General features: G+C 34.9%; 1 protein-coding gene and 1 pseudogene across 1 annotated transcript in view; both read right to left on the reverse strand.

The window, feature by feature from the left end:
* The window catches only part of LOC137394078 (E3 ubiquitin-protein ligase rnf213-alpha-like), a 159,964-nt gene that overhangs the window by 19,233 nt on the left and 116,443 nt on the right, over positions 1-24,288 (reverse strand). The window contains exons 73-92 of the mRNA XM_068080796.1: positions 23,266-23,398; positions 20,401-20,552; positions 15,743-15,949; positions 15,401-15,591; positions 15,076-15,187; positions 14,833-14,930; positions 14,366-14,539; positions 13,742-14,096; positions 12,134-12,414; positions 8,987-9,233; positions 8,510-8,653; positions 8,018-8,197; positions 7,819-7,918; positions 7,568-7,602; positions 5,435-5,523; positions 3,263-3,416; positions 2,307-2,466; positions 1,748-1,860; positions 1,237-1,419; positions 845-1,082 (exon numbers count right to left, since the gene is read on the reverse strand). Of these exons, the coding sequence (XP_067936897.1) occupies positions 845-1,082; positions 1,237-1,419; positions 1,748-1,860; positions 2,307-2,466; positions 3,263-3,416; positions 5,435-5,523; positions 7,568-7,602; positions 7,819-7,918; positions 8,018-8,197; positions 8,510-8,653; positions 8,987-9,233; positions 12,134-12,414; positions 13,742-14,096; positions 14,366-14,539; positions 14,833-14,930; positions 15,076-15,187; positions 15,401-15,591; positions 15,743-15,949; positions 20,401-20,552; positions 23,266-23,398 (3,346 nt within the window). The remainder of the gene's footprint in view (positions 1-844; positions 1,083-1,236; positions 1,420-1,747; positions 1,861-2,306; positions 2,467-3,262; positions 3,417-5,434; positions 5,524-7,567; positions 7,603-7,818; positions 7,919-8,017; positions 8,198-8,509; positions 8,654-8,986; positions 9,234-12,133; positions 12,415-13,741; positions 14,097-14,365; positions 14,540-14,832; positions 14,931-15,075; positions 15,188-15,400; positions 15,592-15,742; positions 15,950-20,400; positions 20,553-23,265; positions 23,399-24,288) is intronic.
* Positions 3,821-5,410, reverse strand: LOC137392953 (uncharacterized; annotated as a pseudogene).

The raw sequence follows: 24,288 nt of genomic DNA on the forward strand, positions 1-24,288 counted from the left end.
TTGGCCAATATTGCATTTCTCCTGTTGCAGGGGGAAAATATAAACATATTTTCCATTCATTATTGCTTATTGTTGTATATAATAACACCCACACCCAGTACATTACAGCTACCATTGCAGTTATCCTATTGCACTGCAGGGCCATTTGATTGCTAATATTGCATTTCTCAACCATTAGTACCCTTTATTTTTTTGCCAATATCTCTGGCCATCTCTTTGGTCGTGGGCTGTATGACAGTGGAATTTCTCGTAATATTATGCTTTCTCTATTCTTTAAAAACCTTAAATAGCATCAAGTCGTTCAAAGAACCTAAAGTTGAAAACTGACAACCATGCAAAAGAGATGTTTACAGTGTAGATGGGTGAAATACTACTCTTAAATAGAAGCCAATGAGAGTGGTATATGATGAATCGCAGGAATCAGTACCACTGATTCTACTAGCTACTTATAGGACAATAAATAAATGTGAGTCAGTTTGTATTCTCTATGCCAAGGTACAATATTCTTCCTAAGGGGGCCACACCTCTACACTTGAACATATTGAACTACTGGGCTTCAACACACTATTGAGTTAATAACAATTGTTAGTCAGTTTTAACCAAGACATTTTATTACAACTTAATTTGAAACATAATAAACTAATTTCTAGCGCTGTATATTATCAAATATCAACTGTTTGTAGAATCTTAATGCCTCCTGAGTAAATACAACTTATCTGAATATTTTATAAATTAAGCTCCTGATATCTCAAGATATCCTCTCAACTATTTATGTAGGTAAGAATTCAGAGAGCAAATGTTGAGATACAACCACTAATTATATCAATGACAGACGGTGTCTTACCATCAGCAAAGATATTCCAAGCAGTTATGAAGCTGCCAACGCGGTGCCTGAGACGAGAGAAGTCACGCTCATAGGTATCGCAGAAAGTATCTATGCTAGTAGTGCTGGCCTCCTTTCTACTCAATTTACTGTGGAACTCCTGAGAGAGGAATTTAACCAGTTCTACAATGTCTGGTAGGTAAGTGAGAGCGTTTAGTTTTCTGTACTGAGCAACAAGCATCTTGAGATTCTCCAAGCCCTGAATAAGCAGAAAACAGAGCTCATGCACTACACAAAGAGTTCTTTGTACAGGCCTGACTAGCTGTAACAGGGCGCATGCTCCAAAATATGGTATCCACAAACTGACAACCACAAACTAGTTAAAAAAACTTGACATGGGAGAAAAGTATCACCTGGATTGGTTGAAGCTTATTCTCAAGAGCGAGTAGTGTCAAAGGCCTATTGAACTCCCAGAGACCCGGAGAGGCCAAAATGTTTGTCTCATTTAAAGGCCTCTCAGCTGTCAAAAGTAGTCTTTTCAAATCTACAGAGTCTGCGTCCTTCAGCTTGTCCCTCGTAGAGGCAACCTTTGCAGCCTATATATTAAGTAGAAGGTGAATTTACTCAGTCTATATAAAAATGTATCAATGAATAGTATTTAGAGCTGATTCAGCTTTCACAAGATAAACAGTTATTTAAGTTGGTAAACTCACACGCTTACACTATAAGCATAAACTACTCACAAACACAAACTGCTAATATGAAAATAAGAGCTCTCATAAGACTAGCTGATTAAAGCTTTTTTCCATATTTCTAATCATAATTTGTAAGCAAGTGAAGGCAACTTCAATAATAGTAATAGTAATAATAGAAACATTCAGACCATAAACTAGCTATAAGTATTCAGAAACAGATTTAACTTACCAAATCACCAGTAAAGACAGGCTGTATGTATGCCTGGTCAAACCTCTGCTCCCACTGCTGCCTCTGAGTGATACTAGACAGAACTGTACCTCCTTGTGTATTCTGCTGGATTACTGTATATAACATCGTCAAGTTGCCATAAGTTTGCAAAGGAAAGTTTTGCAGCAGGAACAATAATGTAAACAAGTTATAACAACTATAACTACGTCACTGATGAAGAAATTGGATATATCATATAAATAGCTACTCCTTAAACTCATACATGCATATGAAAACAAACTCATATTTGTCTCTTATACATATGAGATCATAAGCACGTGGGTGGTTGTATAAAAGAACAGTAAAAGTTCGTGCCTATGTATATCTACGATCAGCTGGTACATGTTAATGTACCATAATAACTTTGATTGATATGAACTCAAACTAGCCTGTCATTTTTATCAACACAAACTGGAGACGTAAGCACGCACAGGAAATGGACCTTATACCATCATTATAGAGGCACACAGACTTGTGGCAAGATTCCATAAATGCTCATCAAGTTATAAAAAAAGCAAACCTTTCATTCTGTAGATGACTTCATGAAGAAGAAGTATGGAGTCATCCAGACTTTGAGCACAACACTGAGATATCTGCTGCAAGTTCAGATTTATGTGTGCTTCAAGAAATGGCTGAACATGATCAGAATGAGCAAGCTGAGGATGGAAAACTGACATCATCTAAAAATGAAAGTAGGTGAGGATACACTTGAAAGGAATAACTGTAGGGTGTCATTTAAGACTAGCTGACAATCTTTCTAGCATGAAATACAAGTAATAAGCTATCAGCCAGCTAGTAAGATGGCACTACTGGGGTTGGAATGTAAAGGTTTAAGCAGCCTTCTTAGAATTGAAACAAACTCTGAATAGTGATAGAAAAGGTTAGCTGATTGTTAATACCATGAAGTTTGGACTCAAACAAACCCGCAGGGAAAACTCCACAAACAAGGCTACCAGTCCTTGATGGCTGACATTAGTTGAGAAACATCGCTGCCAGTTTCATGTTCAGCTACCTAAAGTGAGTTCCAAGCTAACTACATGTACATGCCAGTATATTTATTTTGAAATTTGAAGCCTTTTGAGGCTTAGCTGACGACGTTAGACAACTTAAAAAGCCCTTTGACATCTACCAGCATGCAAAGTCTGTTTTCTTAAAAATGGTCATATAAGGCTTTGAAGACCGATTTAAGCTCAAAAACTATTTGACTTGAATACCAATGAGCTAACACAAAGTTTGCTATGGCTCATGATCAGCTTAAAGAAGATCAACCGAGTATCCAGAAACATGCTTAATATAATCCACCTTTCACTTCCAGCATTGTTAGCACCAATATTCTAAAAATCTCTTAAATTGTCTTCTTTTGATGTGAACTTTGAGCACAGGTTTGGAGAACTCAATCGCAGTATAACTGTAAACTACGATTTTATAACTGATTTGTGAGACATGCACAATCTAATTTCCTAAGTCATAGATTACCTGCGTTTTGTTGAATAAAGAGGCTGTGTACAGTGAAATATGTGTAAGGCATCTGAGGACAGCACATGATAAGTTAGTGAGACTTCTTTCTGGTACAGCCATAGCTCGGTCAGTAGCTGGACCGAGGATGTGACCTTGTCTACTCAAACTTACTCTAAAACAGAGCATATGCATCAGATATACAACCAGAAACAGGTTTAAGTTGGGAGAATGAGCGATTAGGATGATCAGATAAAACACATGATAGGAAAAACACGAACTAAAGATAATAATGGGTATGGGAGTGAAATCTGGTAAAACAAACTAACATGAGAAAAATTAGATTATCAAGGCCATGAATAAGAGCTAGTGAACTTGAAATTTGTGCAGGAAAGGTCGCTGATAGTGCGATAGTAACTAAAATGGTAAAAGTAAGGTTTGGTCTGATGAGGAAAGAGAAAAACTGGGTAGGAAAAAACAATGATAAGATTGATAAGAACGAAGTAATTAGAGTGAAAAAGGAAGGCATTAATGAATATAAGTGAGTAACAAAAAATAAACTAGTGAGTGGAGATGGAATCAGGATAAAGATTGCCAAAACAGAGTGAGTAAGGATAGAGTAAGGAAGGATAGAGTAAGGATGGAGTGAGTAAGGATAGAGTGAGTAAGGATAGAGTGAGTAAGGATAGAGTGAGTAAGGATAGAGTGAGTAAGGATAGAGTTAGAAAGAATAGAGTGAGTAAAGATAGAGTGAGTAAGGATAGAGTGAGTAAGGATAGAGTGAGTAAGGATAGAGTGAGTAAGGAAGGATAGAGTAAGGATAGAGTGAGTAAGGATAGAGTGAGTAAGGAAGGATAGAGTAAGGATAGAGTAAGGATAGAGTGAGTAAGGATAGAGTGAGTAAGGATAGAGTGAGTAAGGATAGAGTAAGTAAGGATAGAGTGAGTAAGGATAGAGTAAGTAAGGATAAAGTAAGTAAGGATAGAGTGAGTAAGGAAGGATAGAGTAAGGATAGAGTGAGTAAGGATAGAGTGAGTAAGGATAGAGTGAGTAAGGATAGAGTGAGTAAGGATAGAGTAAGGATAGAGTGAGTAAGGATAGAGTAAGGATAGAGTAAGTAAGGATAGAGTGAGTAAGGATGGAGTGAGTAAGGATAGAGTAAGTAATGATAGAGTGAGTAAGGATAAAGTAAGGATAGAGTAAGTAAGGATAGAGTGAGTAAGGATGGAGTGAGTAAGGATAGAGTAAGTAATGATAGAGTGAGTAAGGATAAAGTAAGGATAGAGTAAGTAAGGATAGAGTGAGTAAGGATGGAGTGAGTAAGGATAGAGTAAGTAATGATAGAGTGAGTAAGGATAGAGTAAGGATAGAGTAAGTAAGGATAGAGTGAGTAAGGATAGAGTGAGTAAGGATAGAGTAAGTAAGGATAGAGTAAGTAAGGATAAAGTAAGTAAGGATAGAGTGAGTAAGGATAGAGTGAGTAAGGATAGAGTAAGTAAGGATGGAGTGAGTAAGGATAGAGTAAGTAAGGATAGAGCAAGTAAGGATAGAGCGAATAAGGATAGAGTGAGTAAGGATAGAGTAAGTAAGGATAGAGTGAGTAAGGATGGAGTGAGTAAGGATAGAGTGAGTAAGGATAGAGTGAGTAAGGATAGAGTAAGGATAGAGTAAGTAAGGATAGAGTGAGTAAGGATAGAGTGAGTAAGGATAGAGTAAGTAAGGATAGAGTAAGTAAGGATAAAGTAAGTAAGGATAGAGTGAGTAAGGATAGAGTGAGTAAGGATAGAGTAAGTAAGGATGGAGTGAGTAAGGATAGAGTAAGTAAGGATAGAGCAAGTAAGGATAGAGCGAATAAGGATAGAGTAAGGACAGAGTGAGTAAGGATAGAGTAAGTAATTGTAATAAGTAGGAAGATATTGCAGCACTTTTCAAACAGTCATTTAATGTATTACATAAAACTACTAATTATTTTATTTCTAAAGTATGTGTGACCTTAACGACACATCAAAATCACATGTTAAAATCTGCATGTCAAACTCGCACTTTAGATGTTGCATGTCACCTATGGTCTACAAAAGATTACCAACATCACTTACAGCAGCGAGTTTGTTTATGTTAAAACCAACTAATGAAAATACTGTCATGAGGCTCTGTTGATACTAGCCCCATAATTGTAATGAAGCTTATACTCACTGATTATTGGGGTCTATTTTTTCAGTAGCAGCTCCACGGCCAATAGGAGCTCCACATGGGCATCTACCAGAGCCATTCAATTGACCGCACTGTGACAAAACCAATTTGTGAAAAACTTACTATGAACCACGAGATATTTGAGCTGGAAAAATGCTTTATTTACAATGCACATCTTAACTCTGCTCCTTGACGATAAAGCACTCGATATACCTTTGCTCAATGCACAAACAATGACACCCTAACATCTGAATAAAATTGTAGTTTTTTCCAATTGTAATGAAAGTGATAAAAGCATTTCGTTGTAAAAGTAAACGTTACATTATTAAAATGTATCATGATAAAATGCTTTTGGCATTAAAGTAGGCATGGTGACATTTGTTAGAAGGCATTAACAAAAATTTGATTGCTATCACAAGAGCAAGGTGACGTACCATGTATAAGTGCATCAATACAGATAAACTAGTGAGTTCAATAGAGGACCTATGGCTACAATGATACAGAGAATACCGCTATACTGACACATGCACGCATGCCACCACCACCGCACACACCTACCCACACCCATCCACCCCCACACCCACGCCAGCCACAACCACCCACAACCACCCGCATGTACACACAATGTACAGCTCATCTAAAGCAGAGTATACAACAACACTGATACAGAGTATACCACTACACTGTTACAGAGTATACAACTACACTGATACAGAGTATACCATTACACTGATAAAGAGTACACAACTACACTGATACAGAGTATACAGCTACACTGATCCAGAGGATACAACTACACTGATACAGAGTATACAACTACACTGATACAGAATATACAGCTAAACTGATACAGAGTATACAGCTACACTGATACAGAGTATACAACTACACTGACACAGAATATAAAACTACACTGACACAGAGTATACAACTACACTGATACAGAGTATACGACTACAATGATACAGAGTAGACGACTACACTGATACAGAGTATACAACTACACTGATACAGAGTATACAACTACACTGATACAGAGTATACAACTACACTAATACAGAGTATACAACTACACTGATACAGAGTATACAGCTACACTGATACAAAGTATACAGCTACACTGATACAGAGTATAAAACTACACTGATACAGAGTATACAACTACACTGAGACAGAGTATACAACTACACTGATACAGAGTATACAACTACACTGATACAGAGTATACAAATACACTGTTACAGAGTATACAACTACACTGATACAGAGTATACAGCTACACTGATACAAAGTATACAGCTACACTGATACAGAGTATACAACTACACTGATACAGAGTATACGGCTACACTGACACAGAGTGTACATTATTGCGATATATACCGTAAGTCTTTATGCTCAAGCCGCGCGGCTTGTCGTTGGGCGCGGCTTCCGGTTCAAGGTCATAAATCGCAGCTAAAACCAAGTTTTTAAAACTTTCGTGAGGCTTAGGGCGGCTTCTCGATAAATGCGGTCTCTGCTCAGTTCCGCGCTATAACCATAGAATCGCAGTCATGATACACTTTTATGTACGGGATTTTGGAGACCTACCCGCTTATTTTCAAGGTCATGTTTATGGAATACTTCAGACTAACGAAGAATTTATCGCTAATGTTTAACTCACCACAGTCATAGGTCATTAAAACCGTTTCATTCCTGACCGGCACCGTTCCATAAACGTGAAGCCCTCTAACAGCGCAATAAAAATCTAGCTGAGACATGGCAAGAATTTCTTCATGCAAGGGTTTAGGAATTTTAATTCGAACTTGGAAGTAAAAGAAAATTCTTTTCACGTGTACTGATGCAGCCTGTTTTCTTATTGAAGGGGACATGGGTTATAGTGAAACCCTTCTAAACACTCGCTCCTGAAGGGGTCAAGGATGACAAAAACCTCAGTCATTAGCCGCGGTCTGTGGGCATACGCGGCTTGTTGTAGGATTATTTTTTCTTTTGTGAGTCATCTGGTTTTGAGCACAAGCCACGCGGCTGGAGCACGAGGACTTCTAGAAAGTTACAGAACTCTCTTGTAAGGTATTACATATTTTTGCAAATCAATGATGCGCAAAAAGTTTATACAATATCTGGTTTACAACTTACATTTCCAACAATGTATGGATGTCCATTGGAACACTCTAAAACAAATACCGGTATATATTTATTGATATTGCTAACACATCATACACAAGTATATCAGAAACAAATAAAACCTTGTTTAGATGTTGGCTAACCACGGATGTATCTGAAGGTTTAAATATGAAACATACTAACTTTAAGCGTGACTTAATAATTTTTTTAGTTGAGGCATTCATCTAATTAATTTTCGCCAAAGTTAAAAAGCAATTACTTACTGTATGGAGTAGGATTATCACCAGAAGCCTGCATGGCTTTACGAATCATTTCTCGATTAACTTCATAGTTATTGTCCTCCATAGTGGGCAGAAAGCGTTGCTGCAAGATAAATGCCGTTTAAATAAGCATTGTAGACACACTTTTATGAAGAGCAATACTGCCAGAAACAACTTACTAGGGCATTTGAGCAAAACTCACCGCAGCCTGCAGAGGCTGGTTGACAATCTCAGCAAGTGGATTGAGATCAGCCTTAGGACCTGCTCCACCCAAACAACTGTATAGGTTAAGAATCAGCATGCTGAGGTTGATTCCCTTTGACTGTTTCACATCCATCTCCTTCGGAAGCCCATCAGTACGCATGAACATTGCCAGTAACATCTGTTGTTAAGAAATGTACACATACAAATGACATCTCTACATATCACTCAGTTATATGTTCATGAGTTAATATTATATGAACAAGTTTTAACCACAATGTGGTTAATAATAAAATAACAGTAGCTTATTAAGGTTTCAGTGTCAGTGTAATGAATGCCAATAGTTTATCCAATATTCCAGCACTGTTCAGTGTCGAACACATTTCCGGTGTCCAGCTCTAGGCATATGTACACCTGTTCTGTAATGTTCTGTCTTAACATGTTCTATAAGATTACTCTAAAGTACTAGCAGTGTTTATCATCACAGGATTACCTTATGCTGATTAGACAAGACAGGATTCAGCTGCTCCAGCAATTGATTTCTAACAAGCTCTGATACAGGTGTTCGTTGTACAAGGGTACGGGTGACTCTAGTAAAAAGCACCTGTAGCATCGTGTCATCCTGCTGGGCATGTCGCTGCAGAAGTAAAAGAATAGTCTATACCAGGTGTATTAAGAGATACAATGATAGTGTTATAGCCATGTTTTGATCAAATTTTGATTATTAAATTACAATATGTTCTTACTGCCTTTCAGTCGTAATTTTCTGTGACAACAAACTTACAAATTTTTTCTCTTTGCTAACTTCGACTAGTTCACTTGCTATTCAATAGTTACTGAGGCCAGCATCCAACTAATATGCAAAAGAACAGCAAACAGCTAGAAAGAGCTTAACAGTGATTACTTGATGCCAAGTTCAAACTAGTACAAGCTAGAGCTAATTAAGAAACTAATATGTTAGGATAGAGACCTCCTTGAGTTGATTAATTGAATTGGCAAGTGTCTCGTCAGATGCTGACTCAATGATAACATCATCGACAGCAGTCTTTATTTCAACATATGGTTGACCTCCATATACAGACAGAATATCTGGTACAGTGAAAGATTCCAAATCTCTTTTGATCTCATCTGGTATCAAGTAGTTGAGAGGTGTTGTCATCAGATCTTTAAGGTAGGCCTCGCCGTAATCTGATAAAATCTGCCTCGCAATAAACAACCTGCCGAGACAGAGAAATTCCTGTCTTTGTTCATCAACAAACTTAAACAATATGGCTTTTGCAATAGTAGAGTAGCAATCAATAATATTCCCACGACCAAACACGAGCAAAGCGATTGTTTGGGAGATTTATGATAAATGCATATGTGCACACAACTCCTGAAAAATTATCTGTTAAAGGCCATGACCAAACCCTTGTACCGAAATCTCTTCAACAAATTTAACCATTTTTGTGTAGAGTCGTTTAAGTATAATAATGATACAAAACACATATAAACCTATTTAAATATGTTACCAAGTCTTTGAAAGGTTACTACAATATCTTAAAACTAACCCACCTGATCGGATGATACATAAATAGACAGATTAATTCAGCCTAAAATCGAAATAAAAACTTGACAAGCCTATTTCAATCAAAATTAAGACCGCCCAATGAAACACCGATAAGGCCGTGTGACAGAGAGTATAGGACCATTGAGTCGTGCGCATTTCACGAGAAAAACCGTACACATTTCACCAGTCTATGCCATTGTCCAATTGCCGAAGGTTTTACATGCATGTAGGTAACGTAGAAGTATTGAAAAGTAATCGTTGATTTTTTGCCGATTCTACTGGACTTTACTACTACACTTATAATGAGTACTTTGGTATACCAACTGATGTCCAAAGCAGTGAAAGTAAAGGAAATGACGATGATACTTTTCTGACAATTCTTATAAGATTATTACAATATTTAATTGTAAAAATAATTATTCGATTTTATGAGATTATAATATTTAATTATAAGAATAAGCATTCGAATTTACAAGATCGAAGTATATAGTGACAATGCAATATGTTACTGTTATTATTTTTCTAAAGAGTTTGATGATGATACTGTGGCTGTGCCCAATATCGCCCAAACCAATATATTTATAATATCTGCAAATTTAAGTATTAGGCCTACATTTTCTTATAGATATACAGCTATTTCTATGACAACCAGCTAAAATCTGTTAGATTTTTAAATTCAGCATAACTTTTTAGATATAAATACAGAAATCTAGATAAATATCACAACTTCTTGATATTGGTTGCTATGACCAATGATATACAGCCCCCCCCCCCCCCCAGCTATATACAGTGAAACATGGATAACTCAAACTTCACGGGACCGAGCGAAAGTGTTTGAGTTATCAGAGCGTTCAAGTTATCAGAGCACAGTCACAAGTGAATGTATTTATCAGTAGATACATATACAAACTAGTTGTATATATAAAACTAAAGTATAGGTTGTTTGTTGTAAGTTAAAAGGCATCTGATGTAGAGTTTTAAAGTATTTATCAGAAAGTATAGATATTTTTATACACTTGAGATTTGTGTGTTGTTTTAGGTGATGTGACTGCCAGAACTTTTTCAGATTAAAATTGGCAAAACCTAATCGCGGTTAAAACGCTCAGAAGACATTTTTTCTTTTGAGTGTTTTACTCGAGATCAATTTTGCCAATTTTAATCTTAAAACGTCTTGTCAGTCACATCACCTAAAACTGCAAACAAATCTCAGCCCAATAGAAAAATATCTATTCTTTCTGATAATTTTTAAAACTGGACATAAGTAAACATTTATGACCAATGCAAAAAAGCATGCTTTACATCTGATCAGTTGTTTCATTTAAAAAACTTATCGAGTGTAGTCTGTGACAAGGTATTTTTTTGACAAAGATCAACAGTGTGACTTTTTGTAGAAATAGATTTTAAACAGTTATTATAGTCCTTAAAAACTTGTTAGCCTTTTTTAACAAAATTGGCCCATCGATAGGTACGCATTCACTACGCACTTGTCTAAACCAAGTCAATAATTTGAGCGACGTTGAACGATCTCTTAGCTTTGATGAATTTTGGTCACATAACGATCTTATTCTTTCTTTTTGTTTAATCCATGTTGAACCTGTACTTTTTGGAAAATTTTCTCTTTTTGATAATGCTGATAGCTTTTGTACAGCTTCGATTTCCTCGAGTACTTTAGGTTTGTCAGAAGGTTTCCACGCTTTTCTTTGCTTGCGTGATGCCATCGTAAAGCGGATGTCTGTTGTAGCGGACGCCAAGCCACGAGCCTATTTGTGACGTTTTATCTTTATGTATCCACATATAATCACTGTTGCAATATGTATTTTGCATGCTGTGTCTATCTTTATTAAATTTTTATCGCTAATACCTTCCAACGTTTATAGCTTGGCCGTAACTAAGCGAACGTCTTAGCGACCCTATTAATCATTTTTATACTATTTCTTTTTCGGTTCCATTATACGGTACGGGGCAAATTATACGTACACTATACGCGTACTAAAAGCGCTTTCGTTAAGAAAGCAGAGTAGTCTCTGTGACTAGTGGAAACTCCTTCGAAATAAATTGAAAGGAAACCGTTTGTGAATTCGGCAAAAAACTGTTCGAGTTAACGGTGCCGAGGTCGAGTTATATAAAGCCATTTATTATTGCGTGGGAACGGACCAAGCAAATCCATTCGAGTTAACCATGTGTTCGCTATATGCGAGGGCGAGTTATCCATGTTTCACTGTATATGTATATTACACAGCAGCTTGCCGTTTTATTTCTAATATTGCATTTCTCCTATTGTAGGGAGAGATATAAACATAATCTTTTCCTTTCATTATTGCTGTTTGTTGTACATAATAACACCCAGTACATTGCAGCTACCATTGCAGTTCTCCTATTGCACTGCAGTGCCATTTGACTGCTAATATTGCATTACTCAACCGGCAGTACCCTTTCTTTTTTTATTATCACTTTGGTCGTGGGCTGTATGACAGGGGAACTTTTAGTCATATTTATCTTGAGTTAAGTGCTCAATGTTTCTCATCTATGTTGCCCTGATATTCAAAGATAGAAGTACATTGGATTTACCAAGGTTGAAGATTTCCTGATTGACGACTCCGGGTGATCAACTTTTTCAAAGCCGACTCGATGCCTGACAATGTCCTTGGGCAGAAAGCTGATGTTTGGGCACCACTATGAGATCTCAACACAATCGACACGCACTGACTCATTAGACTCTGGACATATGCTAGTCTGGTCAGGCTAGCCAAATCAATGTTCATACCCTTGTGAAGCACTATGTCTATCTGTTGTAGCAGGTGCTTGCTTAGCTCTGAGGGATGTAGCTGAAGACTCACCCTTTCAATATCCTACAGAAATATGTGAGCCTTGTCTAATTTAAGAAATGACGCAATAAACTGTGCTGACAATACTAAAGACTTCAGTTCATCTTTTAAAGGCTGTTTATTTGCTTATTTAAACTTTTGTACACATTTAAACTTTTGAATACATTTAAACTTTTGAATACATTTAAACTTTTGAACACATTTAAACTTTTGACCACATTTAAACTTTTGAATACATTTAAACTTTTGAATACATTTGAACTTTTGAATACATTTGAACTTTTGAATACATTTGAATTTTTGAACACATTTAAACTTTTGAATACATTTAAACTTTTGAACACATTTAAACTTTTGAACACATTTAAACTTTTGAATACATTTAAACTTTTGAATACATTTAAACTTTTGAATACATTTAAACTTTTGAATACATTTAAACTTTTGAATACATTTGAACTTTTGAATACATTTGAATTTTTGAACACATTTAAACTTTTGAACACATTTAAACTTTTGAACACATTTAAACTTTTGAACACATTTAAACTTTTGAATACATTTAAACTTTTGAACACATTTAAACTTTTGACCACATTCAAACTTTTGAACACATTTAAACTTTTGAATACATTTAAACTTTTGAACACATTTAAACTTTTGACCACATTTAAACTTTTGAACACATTTAAACTTTTGAATACATTTAAACTTTTGAACACATTTAAACTTTTGACCACATTTAAACTTTTGAACACATTCAAACTTTAGAACACATTTAAACTTTTGAATACATTTAAACTTTTGAATACATTTAAACTTTTGAATACATTTAAACTTTTGAACACATTTAAACTTTTGAATACATTTAAACTTTTGAATACATTTGAACTTTTGAATACATTTGAATTTTTGAACACATTTAAACTTTTGAACACATTTAAACTTTTGAACACATTTAAACTTTTGAATACATTTAAACTTTTGAACACATTTAAACTTTTGACCACATTTAAACTTTTGAACACATTTACATAAACAATCGAAGACAGCTGGAAAACAATGCAGAAGATCATTTAAGAAACGCATTCCTAATAAATAGTTTAGATGAAGCCCGAGGCAACTGGTCAATAAAACTCCATTACCTGTTCGATACAAGCATAATGTCAAAACTGCATTTGTTCTATTTTCAATGTGGTAATTAAATACATGAAAAGTTTATTGTTTTTAAATCAAAGTTGTCAAGTTCAAAACAAATAAAACGATATCCTTAAATCTCAGCAAAATGCTTAGAGTGACATGACTATGAATTGGCAATGCGACGGAACTATAAATATCAGGCTAAAGTTACCTTCCAGCAGTCCATGAAAAGAACCATCGTCTGCAGTTGATTACTCTTCTCCCCTGTCCACTCAGAAAGAATACGGTTGAGATGAGTGCTGGCGGCATCACTCTGGCTGCATTGCAGCAGAAGCTTTAGTAGAAATGACCTAAGCACAGGTGTCGGATCAACAACATCAGCACTGTTGAAGAGACTAAACTGCCTGGTTTCCGTATTACTGCCAAATGTTACGCAGTTGAGTAGCCACTGAATGATGCCTTCCTCTGGCTCCTGCTGCCCACTAAACACCACCTCAGATACAAAGCTCATAAAGAACTTGTTTAGTCTCTGTCTGAACTCCTTGAACTCAGCCATTTTATCCTTCCTACAAAACATCAACATGCAAACAATAAACAGAGCAAGGTAGCCATGTGATCGCACAAACAAATTGCTATTATACAGGCAGCGATGGCTAAATTAAAAACAGGCTTCCAATCCTAATTTGGGCCTCTTGTTTTAAAAAGCATTTACATGGACAAGCTGGCCATATCATCATCACTTATTCTTAGAGCAGATAGGATCATCTTTGTTGTTCAATAACGAAAACACAGAACAAGTTTAACCTAAAATGAATTGATTGTTGTTGGTAGATACCCAAGAGTCAATGCAGGATTAAAAGTTAAGTCATCTGGTATTTCCTTCCCACAATTTCTTTCAGAACAGAGTGCTTGCTGTTCAACACAGACATCGCACAGGAAGTGGCTGCAAGGCAAGATGACCGGTGAGTGAAGCTCCTGTAGGCAAGAAGGACACTTCTTAGGGCAGCCCCTACGAAAAATCAAAGTGTAGGACTTAAAACAGAAGGCAATAAATATATAAGAAAGCATATCAACAAACTTGTTGGACCACTAAGTTTAAAATAGCTGATGTAACATCACATAGAATAAATTACTATATAAATGCACAAACTCTCCTGTGATAAGTAGGGTAAGTAGTGTGAGAAAACATAATTTAGCAACTTGCTGAAAAGAAACCATCTAAAACACTACAGACTATGTTCAAGTAACTCAGGATGCTCTACTACGTTTGAAGAAGAGTTTTATAGCATAATGTACACCTACTTATACAGGCCTTGAATTCCTTCCATCACTGATTGCACTAATGAGGTAACAACCTGGTTGAAATCATCCCACTCATGAAAGTTCACTCTCTTGACTGTCTGTAGTAAAATGTATTTGTAATACAAACCTTTCTGTCGCAAAGATGACAGTGAAATGTACGTAACCAAAGAGACAGTTTTTATTTGAGATAAATGCAAAATGAACTTATACAATCATCATTAAAGAAATAAAATTAATCTTTACCCTCATAAAAAATGTCAACTTATGTGATTTCCTTTTCCCCCCGACTTTTGGGCTTGACAAAATCACATGGAGGACATAAAGCTTTTTGACAGTGAGCCGGAGCCAAGCTTCCCTGGAACGATTTAGATATATTATGAAGCAGATAACAAAGACAGAGAAGTGATAGACAGTAAAAGTTTGTCAATGTTTCCCTACAACAGTAGTCAGTCACTAGTACAACTTCTCAATCTGCTACGCAAGTTCACGGCTCTTCATTTTTCCCTCTAGTGCTGAAACATGGTTAAGTCTGCTAATATATAACAATATGAGTTTACTGAAAACTTACCTGCAAGCATGGAACGCTGCGAGATAAGCACTATTGTCTTGATATCCATGCAAGATATCATCTACTATCAGTGTACAGCTCTCTACATAGCAAACCCACTTTCCTGGTGAAGTTAGAATCTCAGCTAAGGAGATTTTGGAGATTTGGTCAAGCACGTGTGATAGCGCCAGTAAATCACATGCTGGAAGCGCCTACATAACAAACATAAAAAAAGCATACAGCAATTACTGGCAATTATTTGCAGTCTGTTGCTTATTTAGAATGAATAATCACCATTTCAAAGTGTTACTCTCCAGCTTGTAATAACAAAGTTACCAAACAGGTAAACTGTAGATAACAAACTTCTGCCTTATCTGGCTGTTCCTGTAGTTGATTCTGTTTCACTGCAGCAGTCACATATTGCTCAGACACTGCACAATCAAGTACAGCTGTCATTCTGCCAAATTCAGTTTTCAGCTCGTCAAACTCCCGGTGCACATGCACAAATGTCAACTTGTTGACACCCTCGAAATCCTTCCTCATGCTTTTCATCAGACAGTCGACAATCACCTACAAACAATAACTAATTATTAATAAACAGACAGTTGACAATCACCTACATGCAATAACTAGTTATTAATAAACAGACAGTCGACAATCACCTACATGCAATAACTAATTATTAATAAACAGATAGTCGACAATCACCTACATGCAATAACTAGTTATTAATAAACAGACAGTCGACAATCACCTACATGCAATAACTAGTTATTAATAAACAGACAGTTGACAATCACCTACATGCAATAACTAGTTATAAATAAACATATAGTCGACAGTCATCTACATGTAATAACTAGTTATAAATAAACAGACAGTTGACAATCACCTACATGCAATAACTAGTTATTAATAAACATATAGTCGACAGTCATCTACATGTAATAACTAGTTATAAATAAACAGACAGTTGACAATCATCTACATGTAATAACTAGTTATTAATAAACAGACAGTCGACAATCACTTAGATGCAATAACTAGTTATAAATAAACAGACAGTTGACAATCACCTACAAACAATAACTAGTTATTAATAAACAGATAGTCGACAATCACCTACATGCAATAACTAGTTATTAATAAACAGACAGTCGACAATCATCTACATGCAATAACTAGTTATTAATAGACAGACAGTCGACAGTCACCTACATGCAATAATTAGTTATTAATAAACAGACAGTTGACAATCACCTACATGCAGTAACTAGTTATTAATAAACAGACAGTTGACAACCACCTACATGTAATAACTAGTTACTAATAAACAGACAGTCAACAATCACCTACATGCAATAACTAGTTATTAATAAACAGATAGTCGACAGTCATCTACATGCAATAACTAGTTATTAATAAACAGACAGTCGACAATCACCTACATGCAATAATTAGTTATTAATAAACAGACAGTTGACAATCACCTACATGCAGTAACTAGTTATTAATAAACAGACAGTTGACAATCACCTACATGCAGTAACTAGTTATTAATAAACAGACAGTTAACAACCACCTACACGTAATAACTCGTTATTAATAAACAGACAGTCGACAATCACCTACATGCAATAATTAGTTATTAATAAACAGACAGTTGACAATCACCTACATGCAGTAACTAGTTATTAATAAACAGACAGTTGACAATCACCTACATGCAGTAACTAGTTATTAATAAACAGACAGTTAACAACCACCTACACGTAATAACTCGTTATTAATAAACAGACAGTCGACAGTCACCTACATGCAATAATTAGTTATTAATAAACAGACAGTTGACAATCACCTACATGCAGTAACTAGTTATTAATAAACAGACAGTTGACAACCACCTACATGTAATAACTAGTTACTAATAAACAGACAGTCAACAATCACCTACATGCAATAACTAGTTATTAATAAACAGATAGTCGACAGTCATCTACATGCAATAACTAGTTATTAATAAACAGACAGTCGACAATCACCTACATGCAATAATTAGTTATTAATAAACAGACAGTTGACAATCACCTACATGCAATAACTAGTTATTAATAAACAGACAGTTAACAATCACCTACATGTAATAACTAATTATTAATAAACAGACAGTTGACAATCACCTACATGTAATAACTAATTATTAATAAACAGACAGTTGACAATCACCTACACGCAATAACTAGTTATTAATAAACAGATAGTCGACAATCATCTACATGCAATAACTAGTTATTAATAAACAGACAGTTGACAATCACCTACATGCAATAACTAGTTATTAATAAACAGATAGTCGACAATCACCTACATGCAATAACTAGTTATTAATAAACAGACAGTCGACAATCACCTACATGCAATAACTAGTTATTAATAAACAGACAGTTGACAATCACCTACATGCAATAACTAGTTATAAATAAACATATAGTCGACAGTCATCTACATGTAATAACTAGTTATAAATAAACAGACAGTTGACAATCACCTACATGCAGTAACTAGTTATTAATAAACAGACAGTCGACAATCACCTACATGTAATAACTAATTATTAATAAACAGACAGACGACAATCACCTACATGCAATAACTAGTTATAAATAAACATATAGTCGACAGTCATCTACATGTAATAACTAGTTATTAATAAACAGACAGTCGACAATCACCTACATGCAGTAACTAGTTATTAATAAACAGACAGTTGACAATCATTTACATGCAATAACTAGTTATTAATAAACAGACAGTCAACAATCACCTACATGCAGTAACTAGTTATTAATAAACAGACAGTCGACAATCACCTACATGCAATAACTAGTTATTAATAAACAGACAGTTGACAATCATCTACATGCAATAACTAGTTATTAATAAACAGACAGTCGACAATCACCTAGATGCAATAACTAGTTATTAATAAACAGACAGTCGACAATCACCTACATGCAATAACTAGTTATTAATAAACAGACAGTTGACAATCACCTACATGCAATAACTAGTTATTAATAAACAGACAGTCGACAATCATCTACATGCAATAACTAGTTAATAATAAACAGATAGTCGACAATCACCTACATGCAATAACTAGTTATTAATAAACAGACAGTTGACAATCACCTACATGTAATAACTAATTATTAATAAACAGACAGACGACAATCACCTACATGCAATAACTAGTTATTAATAAACAGACAGTCGACAATCACCTAGATGCAATAACTAGTTATTAATAAACAGACAGTTGACAATCACCTACATGTAATAACTAATTATTAATAAACAGACAGTTGACAATCACCTACATGCAGTAACTAGTTATTAATAAACAGACAGTTGACAATCACCTACATGCAATAACTAGTTATTAATAAACAGACAGTCGACAATCACCTACATGCAATAACTAGTTATTAATAAACAGACAGTTGACAATCACCTACATGCAATAACTAGTTATTAATAAACAGACAGTCAACAATCACCTACATGCAATAACTAGTTATTAATAAACAGACAGTTGACAATCACCTACATGCAGTAACTAGTTATTAATAAACAGACAGATGACAATCACCTACATGCAATAACTAGTTATTAATAAACAGATAGTCGACAGTCATCTACATGCAATAACTAGTTATTAATAAACAGACAGTCGACAATCACCTACATGCAATAATTAGTTATTAATAAACAGACAGTTGACAATCACCTACATGCAGTAACTAGTTATTAATAAACAGACAGTTAACAACCACCTACACGTAATAACTCGTTATTAATAAACAGACAGTCGACAATCACCTAGATGCAATAACTAGTTATTAATAAACAGACAGTTGACAATCACCTACATGTAATAACTAATTATTAATAAACACAGACGACAATCACCTACATGCAGTAACTAGTTATTAATAAACAGACAGTTGACAATCACCTACATGCAATAACTAGTTATTAATAAACAGACAGTCGACAATCACCTACATGTAATAACTAATTATTAATAAACAGACAGACGACAATCACCTACATGTAATAACTAGTTATTAATAAACAGATAGTCGACAATCACCTACATGTAATAACTAATTATTAATAAACAGACAGTCGACAATCATCTACATGTAATAACTAGTTATTAATAAACAGATAGTCGACAATCACCTACACGCAATAACTAGTTATTAATAAACAGACAGTCGACAATCATCTACATGTAATAACTAGTTATAAATAAACAGACAGTTGACAATCACCTACAAGCAATAACTAGTTATTAATAATCAGATAGTCGACAATCATCTACATGTAATAACTAGTTATAAATAAACAGACAGTTGACAATCACCTACACGCAATAACTAGTTATTAATAAACAGACAGTCGACAATCATCTACATGTAATAACTAGTTATAAATAAACAGATAGTCGACAATCACCTACATGTAATAACTAGTTATTAATAAACAGATAGTCGACAATCACCTACACGCAATAACTAGTTATTAATAAACAGATAGTCGACAATCATCTACATGCAATAACTAATTATTAATAAACAGATAGTCGACAATCACCTACATGCAATAACTAGTTATTAATAAACAGACAGTCGACAATCACCTAGATGCAATAACTAGTTATTAATAAACAGACAGTCGACAATCACCTAGATGCAATAACTAGTTATTAATAAACAGACAGTCGACAATCACCTACATGTAATAACTAGTTATTAATAGACAGACAGTCGACAATCACTTAGACGCAATGATCAGTTATAAATAAACAGATGTAAGCAAACTCTTGGTTGATTATAACTAAGTTAAGCCAACATATAGTCTGTAAAGATGGAAAAAGCATTTAATTTTGCAACCAAGAATGGCGTTTCAATAACTATTGTTCAAGAAACCAATCATTTTGAAGTTCATCTTACCCAGTGCTCATTGGCATCCCTACACGGATGAGACATGTAAATGAAATCCTCGATATAAGCCCCGAGAAGCCTTTCATAGAGAGACTCATCCACAGAGTTGATGATGCTTCCGATAGGGCTCTGTTCAAACTGACTCATTAGTTGTTCAATTTCTGTGAAGATATTAACATGTAAAAACTAGGCGGCTGTCTAGCAACTACCAAATAATTAATGAATTCAATGCCTTTGTGACAAAGTAGTAGAGATACAAACCAAAGCAAAAGACTCCACAAGAAGTAAGAAAATGACCCTAGAAACGATCTAAATCCTAGTAATAATCTACTAAAACAAAGTTAACTATATACTAGTAATGATCTACTAAATACAAGTGTGACTATACTAGCAATAATCAACTAAACACAAGTGTGACTATACTAGTAATAATCTACTAAACACAAGTGTGACTATACTAGTAATAATCAACTAAACACAAATGTGATTATACTAGTAATGATCTACTAAACACAAGTGTGACCATGTTAGTAATTATCTACTAAACACATATGTGACTATGTTAGCAACTGTCTAGTTCACACATGCTTGACAAGATACACTGAGACAATTCAATATGCTCCATCCGTCAAAATGCGCATGTGAAATCTAAATAGAGAAACACATACAGGCGCGAAATTCAATTATAGCATTCTTCCAAAACATAGTAATGAAAATTAGCCTTTTCCCCCAAAAAATAACTGCAAATCAAGGCCGCTGCACTTAAACAAACATTCAACTTGTCCTGCCGCATCTTTACGCACTGATTACGTTAATAAAAAAATATTTATTTACTATTGGCTATTCAATTCAACATCTTTACTGTAAGCTCTTTTTGGCCATGTCTCATTAATTGTTTTTTGCAAATAACTCTTCTCCACTTATACATGTAGTTCTTGATTCCGTAACCACTATCGCCGCAATAGCAAAAGGCCACACGATTGAATAATGTGAAGTATAATTTCTTACATCTGTAATCAAAACTTGAATCTTATTCGTGGTACTCAAATTTCCCTAATTGAAAAAGGTAAAGATTATTCAATTATATATCGGCTAATAATTCTTGATCATTAGCTTTAGTAGTTCTTCAAACAATAACCCTAATAGTTCCTCAACAGTAGCTCTAATAGTTACTTAACAGTAGCTCTAATAGTTCCTCAACAGTAGCTCTAATAGTTCCTCAACAGTAGCTCTAATAGTTCCTCAACAGTAGCTCTAATAGTTGCTTAACAGTAGCTCTAATAGTTCCTCAACAGTAGCTCTAATAGTTCCTCAACAGTAGCTCTAATAGTTCCTCAACAGTAGCTCTAATAGTTGCTTAACAGTAGCTCTAATAGTTCCTCAACAGTAGCTCTAATTGTTGCTCAACAGTAGCTCTAATAGTTTCTCAACCATAACTCTAATAGTTTCGCAACAGTCACTCGAATAATTCTTTAACAGTAGCTCTAATAGTTCCTCAACAACAACTCCAACTATTCCTTAACAGTAGCAAAAGTATTTAAAAATACTAGAACTGGAAGCCCACATTTTTGTGAGTAGAATTATTCTAAATTGCGGTGAATAAGCCAAAAGTTTAACACCAAACCTCAAGCTTAAAAATCCATCCTTGACTTATGCGGCGGTCACGTTTTTCATGACACGAATTCTAGTGAATATTCAACTTCAAAAACTTTAAATCCAAAAATTACGTGATATGACGTATAGAGTTTTATTTATAAAATAGTAAAATACTACTAATCCAACTCAACGCGAGATGGATCAAACACAAAGTCCCATTATTCACAATTCAAATTGTCATCCCTAGTATTCTGGTCGAGAATAACGTGCTTTCTTCGAATTTAATGCGCTTTTCGTAGTATCTGCCTATAAACCCACACTTCAACAATCCATTTGACACATCCACTATCGTCCATCCATCCTTTTTCTTGTACAGGAATTACGATTCCTGACAGAAATCTGTATAGCAGCATGGTTTCTTTTATTAAAAACAGACACATTGTCAATGGTGGCAGTTTCGTTCTATTGGCCAGGAGGGTCAATATGATGCTAAAACATTGTTTTTTGTTTTTCATGCATTCTTCACTAGAACTGTCGGCTTTTGTTTTTCGTTTATTGTTGTACATATTGCTGACGACAGAACAAAATTAGACGTTTTTGCTGATGGCGTTTTTGAATGTCATTTTTCAGCTATGCATCGCGAGCCTCTGATGCCGACTGAACTACATGTACTAGCGATCAAATTTGAGCCAGGCACATGTCAGAACCGGGATTTTTAAACTAAACTTTAGACCTCGAATTGTACGTCGGAATTTGCGGTAATATCCGTTTGTAAGGTGTAAATAAACTACAGTGGACCTTCGTCATACAATTTTAATTCGTTCCAGTGTTGGCACTGTATCGCAAACACGTCGTATAGAGAGGTATAGAAACTCATAGTCATTATCTAATGCAAACACCCCCTGGTAAAAATGAAAATTTTATAAACGTACTGTATATGTAAAAATTAGTAACAAAATAGTATGTTAACCTTAGTGACTATAGTTACCTACAGTACCTTTATTGTATTTCGCGGTTTTGATCTGCAATAAAATGTAACGTCCTGATGTACTACGTACGGTAAATACCGCAGAGAGTTCTTACCTTTGAGACAGACGTATAACATAAACGTTGAACTTAGCTTATTGATATTTTAGAAAAGATGCCCATAGAAAAACTCAGGACTAATGGCAGAACTCTGCAACTTCTTAACATTGCTGCAGCTGCCGATCGAATGCAAATAAATCTGAATCACATTCAGTTATGTTTAGCAATTAACATGAGATATTATATACTTACCTATGGCAGAATTTACTGAGGCAGATATCAGCTTGTCTATTGCTTCCTTTGCCAGCCATGAAAATGGGCAATGAACTTTGAATGGCATTTTTCCAGTGTTGAACTCTTGTATCTTGTAGGATTTGGGCAGTCGCTAACAAAACATAAAGATACATTAAGCTATGGTGCCTGATATACAATACGTGAAATCTTGCTGATTTTTGACAATATATTTTTATTCAATTTAATTCTTCAACCATTGCGTCGTATGTAAACATTGTGACTGAACAAAAATGGGCTGCATGGATCACCATATAAAGTTTAAGTAGATTCATCTGCTAAACTACTGATCTCTGCCGGTACATTGAAAGTAATAAACCACCACTAGTTTCAGATGTTCTTCAAACAATTCCGCTACCCAGATATTCATGAAACCTAATAAAGCAACAGACAGTGGAATGCTTTTTGTTTTCTATGAAGACAAATTAACCAACTTGTTGATAAAATGTTACTGTTGCACTGTCACATTTTTCATTATTTTGATGTTCTATTAAACAGTTTGTAATATGGTCTTTAGATCGCCAAGAAAAAGCTAAATTCTCTATAAATCATTTTGTCTAGACTTAAAGACAACTGATAAAACAATTAACAGATACAAAAATTTAAGAACTCATGTGAATGGCAGGCTGAAAGATACACTTTCACATTTGGGGTTATATATAAGGCAGAAGCCATATATATGATGCCTTCTATGGGTTGTTGAATGGTTATATCAGATGCCTTTAAATAACAATAAGCTAGTAGCCAGAGCATAAACAGCATATGAAGTTTAACGGAATCATATAAACATTGATTTCTATTGACAGTACCTAGCGATCGATAGGAATTGTCTTACTACAGTGCCATAATAAGCAGCTGTACTACAAAAGCAAGACGATCAAGAACTTTTATTACCACAGAGAAAAAGTAGAGAGTTCTCCTATCACGAAAGAACCACAAATAATTAGTAGTCCATTGAAATGAGGAAAAAAATGCTAATGGCAA

This window comes from Watersipora subatra, chromosome 4, assembly GCF_963576615.1.
Source record: "Watersipora subatra chromosome 4, tzWatSuba1.1, whole genome shotgun sequence".
Lineage (NCBI taxonomy): Eukaryota > Metazoa > Bryozoa > Gymnolaemata > Cheilostomatida > Watersiporidae > Watersipora > Watersipora subatra.